The following is a 13,677-nucleotide window of genomic DNA, read 5'->3' on the forward strand; positions in this document are numbered from 1 at the left end:
CTTAAATATTTAATTTCAGGGCAGATCGATAAAATCATATCGGCGCAGGTTAAATTATCACCTAAAGTGACTGATGTGACAGGAGTCTATTTCCTCCATTTAGCTACACGCGTGATTGACGCAGAGTACACAGTACACCTTTTCCTCCCGCTGCTGTGGTTTAGGCATAAATACTTCCCTGACAGGAGATGTTCAGGATGCGGGTTGACGAAGGACTGATCCTGCTGGTCAGCTCCCTGGCAAGTTAAGCAAGTCCCATTGAGACTCCTTTCCAGGCATCCCCACATGAACTTATGCAAGGTATACAAGGTGTAGAGCTGGATGAACACAGCAGGCCAAGCAGCATCAGAGGAGCAGGAAGGCTGACGTTTCGGGCCTAGACCCTTCTAACCCCACTGCGAAGCCTCTTCTAAGGATGCCCCATTTCTGAAGAAGGATCTAGGCCCGAAACGTCAGCCTTCCTGCTCCTCTGATGCTGCTTGGCCTGCTGTGTTCATCCAGCTCTACACCTTATCTCAGATTCTCCAGCATCTGCAGTTCCTACTATCTCTGAACTTATGCAATCTCAGGAACACGTCTCCTCTCATCCTCGCAACGATGACCATATTAATTCTTCCTTCTATTTTGGGAAGCTCGTGACGCACGTTTTCTCCAATTATGTATTCCAGTTATAGTGTTTAACTGCCTTTGAAAAACATCTGGTGTTCGGCTTAAGGACCGTCAAAAATCAAAGCAAGGTTCTTATGTGTGTGTGTGTGTGTGCATAATTGGCGTTTCTTCCTGCAATTTAACGTAACAGTCGCAAGGAACCAACGCATCACAAAGTTCCTGATGCCTTTAAAGTTTCCGATTTTTAAAAGGTTTATGAATGTAGGCGTTTGCAATGAAACATAAGGTTCTTTTTATTTCTGATTTATCCCAAACCAACAATGTGAATTATCAATAATGACTTCTTGCAGTCAAAACAAGCCACTTTGTACCAAACGTTCATCAAAAACGCATCACTAACGATCTTGCGATTGCACAGCATTGTCATTTTCTAAGAAAAATGTGGTTAAGTGAAAAGGAGACGGGCGTAATTGGTTGATGTAAGTTTGTTCCACCAATAGATCTTAATGAAACCACAGTTTTAGATACATTTGTTCAACTTTACTAGATCCCTCATTTCATCTAAGTCACTATGTTGATTGAAATATAATGTCACTGCTCCTTCAGGATCTTAAAAACTTTTTTTTTAAACGCTTTCGGGACTGTTAGGATGGATCGTTTTGTACTCACTCCCGCATGGATTTTTCAGTGTCTTCAGTTTTCTTTTCCTGTCTCTACCATTTTATTTTCACATTTTCAATTCATTTAACTCTGTTTGATTCCCCATACCCCCCGCCCCCAACATTTTCGTTTCACTGGCTCCTCGCCATCTTACATTTCTCAACAGTAGCTTTCCAATTTTAACACAAAATCGCTCTTCAGTCTTGATTCTTAAGACTTTATTTCCTTTTTTTCCGTCGCTCACCCATTCGGCTTAACTTCTTTAGCCCCTATTCTCACCTTTAATTTCTTTCTCTCTGCTGTTGCTTCCTATATCTTTATGTTTTTCACTCGTTCTTTTCTGAGAGTCGTTTTTCATCCCCGTCCTCTCTATTTTCGTGTCTGCGAGAATGGACTTACTGGTCCTGGTTACTCTTGCAAGGTCAGTATTACTATTCCCTTCTATGCTGTACCCATCACCCCTGCAAATACCGTGACTCTAGGTCACTCCAGAATGGTCCCCATTGTGCAGCAATGCCTACTTGCTTAAAAAAAAACAAAATAAAATATGCGGATGCTGGAAATCTGAAATAACTGAAGAAATTGCTGGAGAAACTCAGCAGGTCTGGGGCAGCATCCGTGGACAGTCCAGGACGGTCCCCATTATTCGACTTGCTTAAACAAAATTAAGGACTGTGGAAATCCGAAACTGAAACAGAAGTTGCTGGGTTGGGAGGCGTGGAACTCAGCAGCTTTGGCAGTTATCTGTGGAGAGAGAGAGAGAGAAAACAGAGTTAACATCAGTGACTCCCTCAGCCCCTTCTTCAGAATGCCCACCGGCTTGTCTCTGGCCATCCCCTTGTGCCAAGCTCTCACTCTGCCTGATTGCCTGTCAGTCTCTGCAGGGCACAGGCTGCAAGTCGCTGCCAATGCCTGCTCTAAATTATCTCTCTCTCCATGAGCCGCCTGCGCTACCTCGACGTTCTAGTCAGTCAGTCAGTCATCCAACTCCCTCCCCAATTGCCCCCAGCTCCTATCCCTCCAGCGTCTCTTGCCCACTCATCCCTCTGATTCCTGTGCCCAGCAATTCCTGTGCTCCCACCCACCCCACGAGTCCCCGGTGCCCGCCTCTCTCCGGAGTCTCTCTCCAGTCAGGGATGAGCCCGCCTCCCCTGGCCCAGCTCTCCAGTTAAAGGCAGTGGACCCGCCTCCCTGGCGGTCTCTCCAGTTAGACGCTGCTGCACTTTGCTTTTTTTTTGTGTGTGTAATTTCCCCGGCACACGAGAGCTGGTTTCCCCCCCTCAACCACCACCACCACCCCCCCACCAAACAAACTTCTCTACCTCCTTACCTTCCCTATTCCTCCTCCTTCCCCCCTCCCCCCCAACCCCATCCCCATCCACCCTTCCCCAACCTCATCCTTCCCTCTCTGTCTGCTGTGAGCCCACTGTCGGTCCGTGTGCGATCCGCCCCGCACCGCTTCATGCATGACTGGAGGAAGGTTTGACTTCGACGATGGCGGGAGTTACTGCGGCGGATGGGAGGACGGGAAAGCCCACGGCCACGGCATCTGCACCGGGCCGAAGGGCCAGGGCGAGTACAGCGGCTCCTGGGCTCACGGCTTCGAGGTGGTGGGAGTCTACACCTGGCCCAGCGGCAACACCTACCAGGGCTACTGGACCCAGGGCAAGAGGCACGGGCTCGGGGTAGAGACCAAGGGTCGCTGGTGTTACCGCGGCGAATGGACACACGGCTTCAAGGGCAGATACGGGCTCCGCCAGAGCCTGAGCAGCCCGGCCAGGTATGAAGGCACATGGAGCAACGGGCTGCAGGACGGCTACGGTGTGGAGACCTACGGGGACGGCGGTGAGTAACAGGCGCACCTCTCTCCTCTTTCACCATCCTCTTCCCCCCGCCCCAACCTTCTCCCTCAGACTGACTCCTCACCTGAGAGGCACCTCAACAACAACTCCTCACTCCAGTCAACACACGCGGGACTGCATCTTCGACAGAGGCGTCGAATGCCTGAAAGATCCTAACAGTGAGGAGACACTGAAGCTCCTCTCTCTCCCTCCCTCCGGGGCAAGGTTCTCCCGCGCTCCTCAAACTTAGTCCAACTTGCAAAAGCTTCTTGCCCCCCCGCCCAAAGTGAAGCCCCTCCAGAGTTACAGCGGCAAAAAACACCAGCGACTTTTAACTGTGTGCCGGAGCTAGTTATCACCAAAAGATTTAGCCAGGCGCTCTTGGCCATTTAACATTTAAATTGTTCGGGAAGTCTGCCTTTGCTCACGTCTGTTACTCCCCCCTCCAAGATGTCTGTAAAGTAACCCGAGGATTAAGGACCAGGGGGCTATGTAATTTCTTTTTTCTTTACTTATTTTAATTCACGAGTGAACAGATGAGAGTTGAAACTGGATTAAATACTTCAATGCCACTATTTATTCCACAGTAAAGGGAGCACGGTGTGGCACCACGAACCACATGGGCATCAAAGTTGGGGTTTTTTTTTGCCTGTTAAGTGCAGACAGCCCGGTGAAATCTAAAGATGTACAAAACGTGCGGGCTATTCCCAGAACCCAAGGTATCCATCAGTATGACATCGTTTCACTGAATTATTTTTTTTTAAAAACATCAGCAAATTTTGGAGCCGCTCGGGAAACGACAGTCAAATGCTGTAACATATGTCCAGATCTGCATAACCCATCTTCAGCAACAGCTGAAGAGGTGGATAACTGGTGGGTGTGTGTTTCTTGTCAAACGCCTCCAAAAGAAGTAATGAAAATGTATGTGGGGCCAGAAGGAAAGTTCTGTACGTTTAATCTTCGGTACGATTATATAAAGATAGATCATTGCAGTAGATAATCGGAATTAACATTAGTAACTTCAAACTTGGACCATGTTTTAATATGGTCATAAATTTGTGTTTGTAAAAACTTTGTTTGCTTGTGAGGATTACTGAACATAAACACCCTTATGCATGAGTTGAAGCAAAAAAGAAACGTTCCAATGTCTTCTTCTGCTTCATTGACAAAATACTAAAATGTAGACTAAATTGACTGTGGTCATTCATTATTCCCCTTTAAATCCGATGATATCGATTTTCCTCTATTCTGTCTCTCCATGGTTTTGTCCCATCTTCCCTAAGTAGTCTCTTCCAGGTTTGTTTTGCTGCTGGCACTTTGTGCTGCTGCTTGTCCATACTCTCTCAGATTTACGACTGGCACTTTCATGTCATCCTGTGTGAGAAGTGTATTAGGCATCATAAGTTGTAGCAACAATTTATCAAAAGGCATATTTATTCACCATAGGATGCCACAGTATTGGGATTACCTGAAGGCAAAGATACAGCTCTTAATTTATCATGTACTTATATAATATAAAATATTACAAACACTGTTTTTGCTTATGTGTTCCCAAAATGAAAGTACTTGAAATATTGAATTCCTCTGTAGAACCAGAACACATTATTGCAGGAAAAGAAGTCAAATTTATTCATGTTTGCTATCAAACAGAATCCTCAAGGCATCATGACCAGATCCGTCATAGGACTGCAAATGTTTTGAGTAATTGCCTATGTAATTACTTGTACTGTTACATCCTCATGCTTCATTTTCATAAAGGTGACTTATTAAAAAAAAGCATTGTGAAAAAATCGCAAATGTGGTAACAGAGGAATTACTTCCCAAGATTAATGCTGCAAATGCTATGAGTTGTTCAAAAGATACACAATGAATAGAATATGCATTTGTGAAAATGTTTTGCTGCTTTAAAAAAATATTGGAATCACAATTTTATTTCCATCTTAAAAGCAACAGATCCGACCATGACTACAAATTTAGTTTCAGTCAATCTGAAATATAAGGAGCAAGATGCCTCAAATGGCCCAGCAGTTAAGTGCGCTGCCTGTTTAAAGTGTTGGAATATACAGAACAAGCTTTCTGTATTGAATTAGCTGGAACTAAGTTGGTTGTATGGATGCTACAATGTACTTAAGCATTCATGAGTTAGAAAGGAAGAGAGAATGTTCTATTTCCAGTTGCTATCTTGAAATTTCTGATGTTATATCTGTGTTAACTGCAGTCTAGATTAGGATGGTCAGTTTGGTCCTTCTGAGATTAAATAGTGGAGAAAGCAACTTGCATCATTTACTACCAGGCTGATGAGTCTGTGAAATCATACTGCAGCATAAATTGCTGCATGTAAGAGTGGAGAGAAAACTCTGTGAAACAAAATAAAATTGGGATAGTATTACTCATTTAATTAGAAGTTACATAGATTCATAGTGATAAGAGAAATAAGAATATGTTAGGTACAGACACTTTTTCTTCCCTAATAAGGAATGTTAATATTCATGTACACTGTCGCTGCCAAAATTAAACTTTACAAAGCCTGAATTCATTTCATTTATTTCTTCCAAAAGGAGCACTGTAAATCTTGATGTTCCTTAAGGCACTGAAACTTTTTTAAAATGTAAAACTAGCACTTTTTTTAAGAAAAAGCTGTGAACCTGCTTCAATATCTATGTTTAAATAAACTGTTTTGTCAGCCATCTGCTAATGGAAAGAACTAGAGTTTATCGTGGTAGTTGAGAGTGATCAGGTCATCAACTAAAAATAGTTTTCTAACTTACAAACCCATGTCATCATTGACCAAAATATCCAACTTGGGAGCAGAATACTCAGTGTGACATTTAAGCACACTCACAAACATAAGACATAATCAATATCACATCAAAGTAAAATTAAATAAGTTTCAAGTGGTTATAGATTGAAATTAAAAGGCTAGAACATTTTTATTGCATGAGGACTGTTGCAAACGTTTATGCCTTTAGTGAGCAATCTGGGAATATAAAATTTTCTATACATTTCAAAATCATGCAGAAGTAATATTGATTTATAGCCAGGATGCACCAATGAGACAAAAATGTCAGCCTGAGAGTTATTACATTTTCCATTCATGATCAATGAATTAAAATTCACTTCATATTTGTAGTATTATGTTATAATTATTCAGATCTATTGACTAAAATTCAGTCAATCGTTATTAACTGTATATTTTTTTGCTGTACAAACATTAATGTGTTTAAAAGGAAATTTCTGTTTTTCAGGACAATTATTCTTGAATAAATCAGTACCTACTGTACTAGTTCTGTCTGGAAATTTGGCCAAGGGTGTTCACAATTATAAAACTTAATTTGGAAAAGTTAATCAAAGGGGTACTATCTGATTAAATGCAGTCTTTATATTGTTAGTCTGAAGAAGTTGACTACTTGAAATAGTATGGAGTTCACCTTGAGTTTTGGTATGGAAAAAACAATTCTGTTTTAAAATGAATGTATCTTTTTGAAGTAGACTGCATTTTTGTGTGATTTCTGTGATTTTACACAGATTTCAGACAATTGAAGAGCAAGTCTACCCAATGTTATGTTAGAGTACATCAAAATATTATCAGTTTTACATTGCCCAATATTTGATTTGATTTTAAGTGCTTGGGAATGTTATGACCAAGTACTGTGTTTTTTTTTGATTATGTATATATTCTCAAAAAAAATTACAATTAGTGACTATCTGCTTTGGTCAAATACAATTTTTAAATCATTAGCCTCTGGTTTTTGAAGCTTGCCAGCCAGCAGAAAGATATTATATAATTTTAGTGTGTAACACAGATCTCTAAGTTTCTTCTCAAGATATCTTCCTGCGCTCCAGATCAGTGATTCGTTTTGGCATTTGAAAGGAAATTGATAAGGCGCAAACTCGTATCACCGTGGTCCACCATAAAATTCTCTCCATATGTTGTTTTGTAATTCACTTCTTCAAACAAATGAATATTTTTGTTTTAGTTAGTTTCAATATTTGTTTCAAGCAATGCTACCCACTGCTGAAAATTCAATCGTCAATGTTGCCATGGAAACAGGATTTCTTTGGTTGAGAGTGTATGTTCAAGGCGTTTTTTTTTTCAGCTCATAGCATTCTGTTTCCTAGCTTTACAAAACCGTTTTTTGGGGCCTGGAATTTCTGTTTGAAAATTCTACTATATTAACAGGCACTAAAGGAGAAGATTAAAAATGAATAGGGGTTTCTTGTTTACAAAAATGGAATTCTTAAATTACATACCTGAAATATTTACGCATTCTTGTCAATGTAGATGTCAATTAACAGGAGGTCCTTATTACAATTCTTTACGCATGTTAATGTGTTCATTCTCCATCAAGCAACCAGTGGGGGGAAAAAGATTGTTATGGCAATTACTCATTTAGAAAGTTAATATATCATAACAGCTGATATTTTCAAACTACTGATCAATATTCTTCCAAAATCAGCTGCTATATGCAGACTTACAAATTCTGGTTAGGGCTTTACAATCAGGTTTTAGTGCTAATGGATCATATATGGAACATAATTGGTCAATCCATTTATGCTCTTGATGTTGCTAAATAATCAGAAATAAAACACTACATTGACACACCATGAAGCTTAGAAAAACTGCTAATTTAAAGTCATTGTAAGAAATAAAATTATACAGTACCAAGTCTATATCAGATAATTAGATAGCAGTACATTTTGACACAAAAGTTATGGCACCTAAGGTATAAAATTCTGCCACCACCACTGTAGCATCTGTTGTTGAGGAAATGCTATTTATGGCAAAAAGCATTACCTGTTTTATTACATCTTCCCCTTTTACTATTTACTTACCAACAATTGTGTCCAAATATAGTGCTTTTAACAAAGCAAAACATCTTGATGCATTGAACAGAGCCATAATCTGTGGAAAAAACATTTGAAACCGAGCCAAAGACATAAGGATGGCTCAGAAAAAGATTGATCATCGAGGTAGATTTTAAGGAGGTAGGAGAGGGAAATGGAGAAACAGAAGTGATTTTAGGAGAGAATTCAAAATTCTGGGGCCTAGGGGTCTGGAGTCATAGCCACCTATGAAATTTATAGATCCGAGTTTGTACAGCAGATGTGTTGAGATGGGGATGAAGACAGCTAAATGTTGGAGGGTGAAAGTATGTCCTTGTGATGGAGAGGATGCAGCTGTGTGCTCAGCGAATAAGGGCAGGGTGATGAACAGAATAATTTCTCCTATGACATTAGGTTGGAATGATACAGAGTTTATAGTGGGGCGAAAAATGATCATTTTGATCCTCCCAATGTGTAACTGTAGGAACCTTTGGCTCAACCAACACTGAATTTTGGCAAATTGGTTTGAGTGCACAGTGACAGTAGGGAAGATAGTGAAGGGGTGGAGTCTGTCAGCTCAAACATTAAAAGCACCTTTGCATGATGTGTGTTAGCAAAAGTGGGTAGATAAGGAAGGAGAGGAGCCAAAGGCAACAGAAACACGGAGGTTCTGTTGCAGGGTCAGGAAATGAAGGCACTACTGGAGATGCTCTAGGACAAGCCTTTGTTTATCACATCATCCAATGTCAAAGGATGCACAGAGATCAAGGAAGAAAAGAAGTACATCACAGTCATTTGCCACTTTGATTTGGCTAGTTCAGTGCTGTAACAGAGACAGGAACCTGATTAGAAAGAATCAAACATGGAGCTGTATACAATACAGGCGTGGATTTGGTTAGCAACATGTTCAGAGAATTTGAAGAGGAAAGTGATGTTGGAACTGGGGCAGTAGTTTGCAAGCGGTCAAACAAGTCTTGACATAGATTGACCTCCGTCATCATCAGCTTGTATTCTATTTAGGATAGGGTGCTTCAATTATTAACACCTGCTAATTCAAAATACGGCAGGATATATGCTGATAATATCCTTTCTTTTGCTGGAACACAGTGACATCTAATCTAGACACTTTGTGTAGAAGTGGATTGTAGCATTTCTGTTGTTTGATGTAATATAGATTTTAGACCCATCAACAGTACATTGTATTTTACATACACCTGTTGCTAGATCCAAATCAGCTCTGATACTTTCCTTTCCACCTTGATCCACGCAAAGTAGTGCTGAAACAATGGAATAATGTTTCTGTTTTTTGGCTCCAATGCAACACTTGAGAATCATTTTAAAACAATCAATGGGGAAGCCACATGTTAATTTTGATGAAGTGCAGGGCATACTGAAAGGGGAGGGTGAATAACCAGAGGTCATGGTCCATATGGAACTAATGACATGTGTAGGAAGTGAGATGAGATTCTGCAAAAGGAATTTAGGGAGTTAGGCAGAAATTTGAAAAGCAGGACCTCTAGGGTTTAACCTCAGTATTATAACATGTGCCATGAGGCCAGAAGTAGGACAAGCAGGGCCAGTTTAATAAGCAAGGCATTATTAAGTAAGACAGAAGGAGAAATAATAAAAAGATGCTGAAGATTAGAATAGAGTTTACAGCCAAAATTAGAGTTCTTTTTACAATTGCACGGAGTGTGAGGGACAAATTAATGAGCTGCAGGCACAGACTTAAATTATAAACTATGATATAGTATATCATAGATGATGGAGACATGGCTGCAGGATGGTCAGGACTGAGTACTAAATGTACCAGGTTATGAGGTTTACAGGAGGGATAGAGAAAATGGCAGGGGGTGGATTGGCATTCCTGATTAAATCCAGAATGACTTCTATGGTGAGGGACAATGTATTGATGGGAAAGCACCCAGTGGAGATTTTATGGGTGGAACTGAAGAAAGATCACAATAGGTGTCCAATATAGACCAGCTGGTAGTAGCTCAGAAGTGCTAGACTGTATAAATGCTGAAATTAGGCAACTATGCAGTGCAGACCAGAGTAGTATTTACGGGGAATTTTAATCTTAACGTAAACTGGGAGAGACAGACAAGCCCTTGCCAGAAAGGTTGTGAATTTCTAGAGTATGTCCAGGATAGTTTCCTGCCACAATATGTCTTGGTTGTGACAAGGGTCAAGCAATATTAGATCTTGTAATGAACAATGAGCCTGATTCGATTGGTCACCTTGTTGTTCATGAGCATTTGTCAAATAGTAATCATAATTTGAGTTTTATGTAGCATTTGTAAGAAACAAGCAAAGATTGGAAACTAGAATCGGGAATTAAAGTAAGGCGGACTTTAATGAGATGAGGCAGGTAAAACCACTGAAGAACAGTGGAGGCTGTTCAGAGAAACACTTAATGCTATTCAGTTGTACCCATAGGAAGAAAAAGCTCCATCTCACAAAACAAAACTACCATGGACGTCAAAGGAGGTAAGGGACAGCATAAAATTAAAAGAAAGTGCTCATAAAAATGCAAAGAAGTGTACAGATCCCACAGAATGGGACAAATACAAAGGGTGATGAAGTGGTTTATAAAGGCAGCCATAATGGATTATGAAAGGAGACTTGCAAGGGGCATCAAAGACAATGACATTTTATAGTAATATAAAGGGACAGTGGCTAGTTCAGAGTACAACTGATCCACTAAAGGCTGAATGGGGATATTATGGAGATAATTCCCATGGGGAAAATGGCAGACGTGCTGAACCATTATTTTGCTTCAGTTTTCACAGCAGAAAAGGAGAATAGCATAATGGAATTCCCAAAGAAATTTACAGAGTATCAGGGACAGTGTCTAAATAAAAATATCTTGAGGAAATCATCAATAATGGGGAAATGAATGGAATTGAAGAGTGACAAATCCCCAGGACCACAGTTTCCATCTGCAGGTGTTAAAGGTGGTAAGAGAGCACTTTGAAAGAATATGGTTGGGGCATTGACAGAGTTCACTGGATTGGAAATTTGCTCATGTCATTCCATTCTTTAAGAAGGGTGACAAAGGAAAACCGGGGAATTATTAGCTTGACACCTGTGGTGGAGAAATTGTCAGAGTCTATAATCAAGGATAGGGGAACTAATCACCTCAAAATTTCAGTTAATCAGGGAGAGTCAGCATGGATTCATGAAGGGCAGGTCATGCCTGACAAACCCCATAGTTTTTTGAAGAGGTGACAAAGGTGGTGGACAGAGGTAATTCAATAGATGTTGTTTACATGGACTTCCAAAATGTTGTGATTGTAACAAGGTGAGCCAGGTGGACCTCATAGAATATGAGTCCCCTGATTGGGGCTGTTAACTTGGTCCAATCAGGGAGCTCTGGCTGACATATAAACAGGAGTGTCAGAGGTTCTGCTCATCTGAGAGTGTCAGGCACCATGCACGTGTAAATAAAGGGTGACTTGGTGATGCGATACCAGCCTCTGTGGAGTTATTTCACAGGAGGCTTTTGATAATGTCCCACACGAGCTAAGGTAGAAGCCCATGAGATTGAGGGCAAATAACTGACATGGATAAGAAATTAGTTGAATGGCAGGAAACCTGGGTAAGTATTTAAATTGGCAGGATGTGACTAGTGGTGCCCTGCAGGGATCTGTGTTGGGGCCTCTGTTATTCGCAATATTCATCAATGGCTTGGATAGTGACATAGAAAGTCAAATATCCAAATTTGCTGACATTACAAAACTGTGTAGCATTTGAAGACACTGTTAATGAAAGCATAAAATTACAACAGGATAGCGAAAGGTCAGATAAATGGACAAAGCTGTGGCAGATGGGTATCCATTTTGGACTGAGAAAGGATAGATCAAGGTACTTTTTAGTGGGCACAAAGTTAAATACAGTGAATGCCCAATGAGATTTGGAGATTAAGATGCATAGCTCTTTAAAATGCCACAAACAGAAACCGAAAATAGTCAGGAAGACCAATGGAATGCTGGCCTTCATTGCTAAAATTCTGGAGTATAGGGATGTAGATGCTGCACTGCAGGAATACAAAATGTTACTTTGACCCCACTTAGAGTAGGCGAGCAGATCTGGGCGTCACTCCTTAAGAAAGATATTTGGGCCCTAGAGTGAGTTCTACACAGGTTTACAAAGGTGATAACTGGACTTTAGTGGTTAAGTTATGTGGAGAGATTTGACAAATTACACCATTATTCTCTAGAATTTAGAAGATGAAGGGGCTGATCTAATTGAGGTTATCAGGATATTAACAGGGGGAATGACAAGATAGATAAAGATAAACTGTTTCTAGTCATTGGAGATTCTAGAACCAGGAGCATAGTATAAGAATTAGGGCCAGGCCATTCAGGAGAGATGGTAGAAAGCACTTTGATAGGCAAGTTTTTTGGAACTTTCTTCAACAAACAGCAGGTCAGTGCTATTTTATTTTGTTTAATTTAAATCTGAGATGGACAATGTTTTATGAAGCAAGGGTATCAAGGGATATGGGCCCAAGACAGGCATATGGAGTCAGGCCAAAGATCAGCCATGATCTTACTGAATGGTGGAGCAGGCTTAAGGGGCTGAATGGCCTACCCTTGTTCCCATGCTCCTAACCAGGTGTAAAACAAATAATGCTCCCAATCTGGTTGATTTCCAAATGGGTGAGTTAGCTTAGAATTAACCCTGAACTTGATTGCAACCTTTTATATGTTACGCTTTGTAAGGTGTGCTAAAGCTGTAGTTTTAGCCCAGCAATTAGAATAATTTTGGTTGATGGATTTGTTGTTCAGTGAATATACTGGATGCACATAGGAACATATGTAGTTTTTCTTCAATATCAACTATACAGTATAGAGAGGGATAAGAACCAGAAGGGAGCACAGAAAGTTGCTTCGCTGGTGTATCTAGCATTTTTCAGATTTGTAGTATGAATTCTTTCTTTCTGGGTAATTTGTAGAAATTTGTGTCAGTGTTTTGTATGTAACTCTCAGATTTGTACATATTGGAGGGATTCATTAACTAGGAGATTTTTCCATTGTTTATCTGCTTAATGACTTGAAGTACTTCATTCCGTTTTGGGATGGTTCAGTCTCTTGTTGGGTTTTTCATCTTTCAGGTCAGTGGTGTTTTTCTCTAAGGGTAGGTTAATTGTCATCTGAGCATTAGTACAGCAGTTTCTCAGATGTTGACGTGTGTGAGTTATATAAATTATTTTTAATCTTGTATGTATAAAATTGGATTTTCTTGATTTAATATTCTATCAACCATTTTATGTCGTTCTAAGCTTTACTGCCCTAATTTCATAAATGAATATAGTACACATCCTTTGTGGTGGCTATGTTGTTGTTTTGCTGGCCAAGCCTAGGTTTTTTCCTGATTTGAAACATCTTGGATTTTTTTTTTCTATTTCATTCCCATAAAACCATTTGTAAAGCACACTAGATCTAAAGACATTGAATGAGAAGATTCTTGTTACTTTGTCTGTTTTGCAGATGTAAGACAGAAACCTAAGTATGCAGCACAACAAGAACAGTGTTAGATTTCTTACAGGCAGTTGGTGAAGGCGGAGCCCAGACACCAACTGTGCTTCTGATTTATTCACAAAGTGAGACATCATAAATCTATATCTACTAAACCTAAATAGCCTATCACCCATGTCAGCAAATGTTCCTTTAAACTTTTTTTTTGAAGGAATCAAATAAGCACATTAACTAAAGAACTAAAGCAGAAGTTGCTGAAG

General features: G+C 40.2%; 1 protein-coding gene across 1 annotated transcript in view; it reads left to right on the top strand.

Annotated features, from left to right (window-relative positions):
* Positions 1 to 2,460: 2,460 nt before the first annotated feature.
* The window catches only part of LOC125482891 (junctophilin-1-like), a 217,882-nt gene continuing 206,665 nt past the window's right edge, over positions 2,461 to 13,677 (top strand). Inside the window, exon 1 of the mRNA XM_048595478.1 lies at positions 2,461 to 3,114. Within this exon, the coding sequence (XP_048451435.1) occupies positions 2,736 to 3,114 (379 nt within the window). The 5' untranslated portion in view covers positions 2,461 to 2,735. The remainder of the gene's footprint in view (positions 3,115 to 13,677) is intronic.

This window comes from Rhincodon typus, chromosome 4 (assembly GCF_021869965.1).
Source record: "Rhincodon typus isolate 14 chromosome 4, sRhiTyp1.1, whole genome shotgun sequence".
Taxonomy (NCBI): domain Eukaryota; kingdom Metazoa; phylum Chordata; class Chondrichthyes; order Orectolobiformes; family Rhincodontidae; genus Rhincodon; species Rhincodon typus.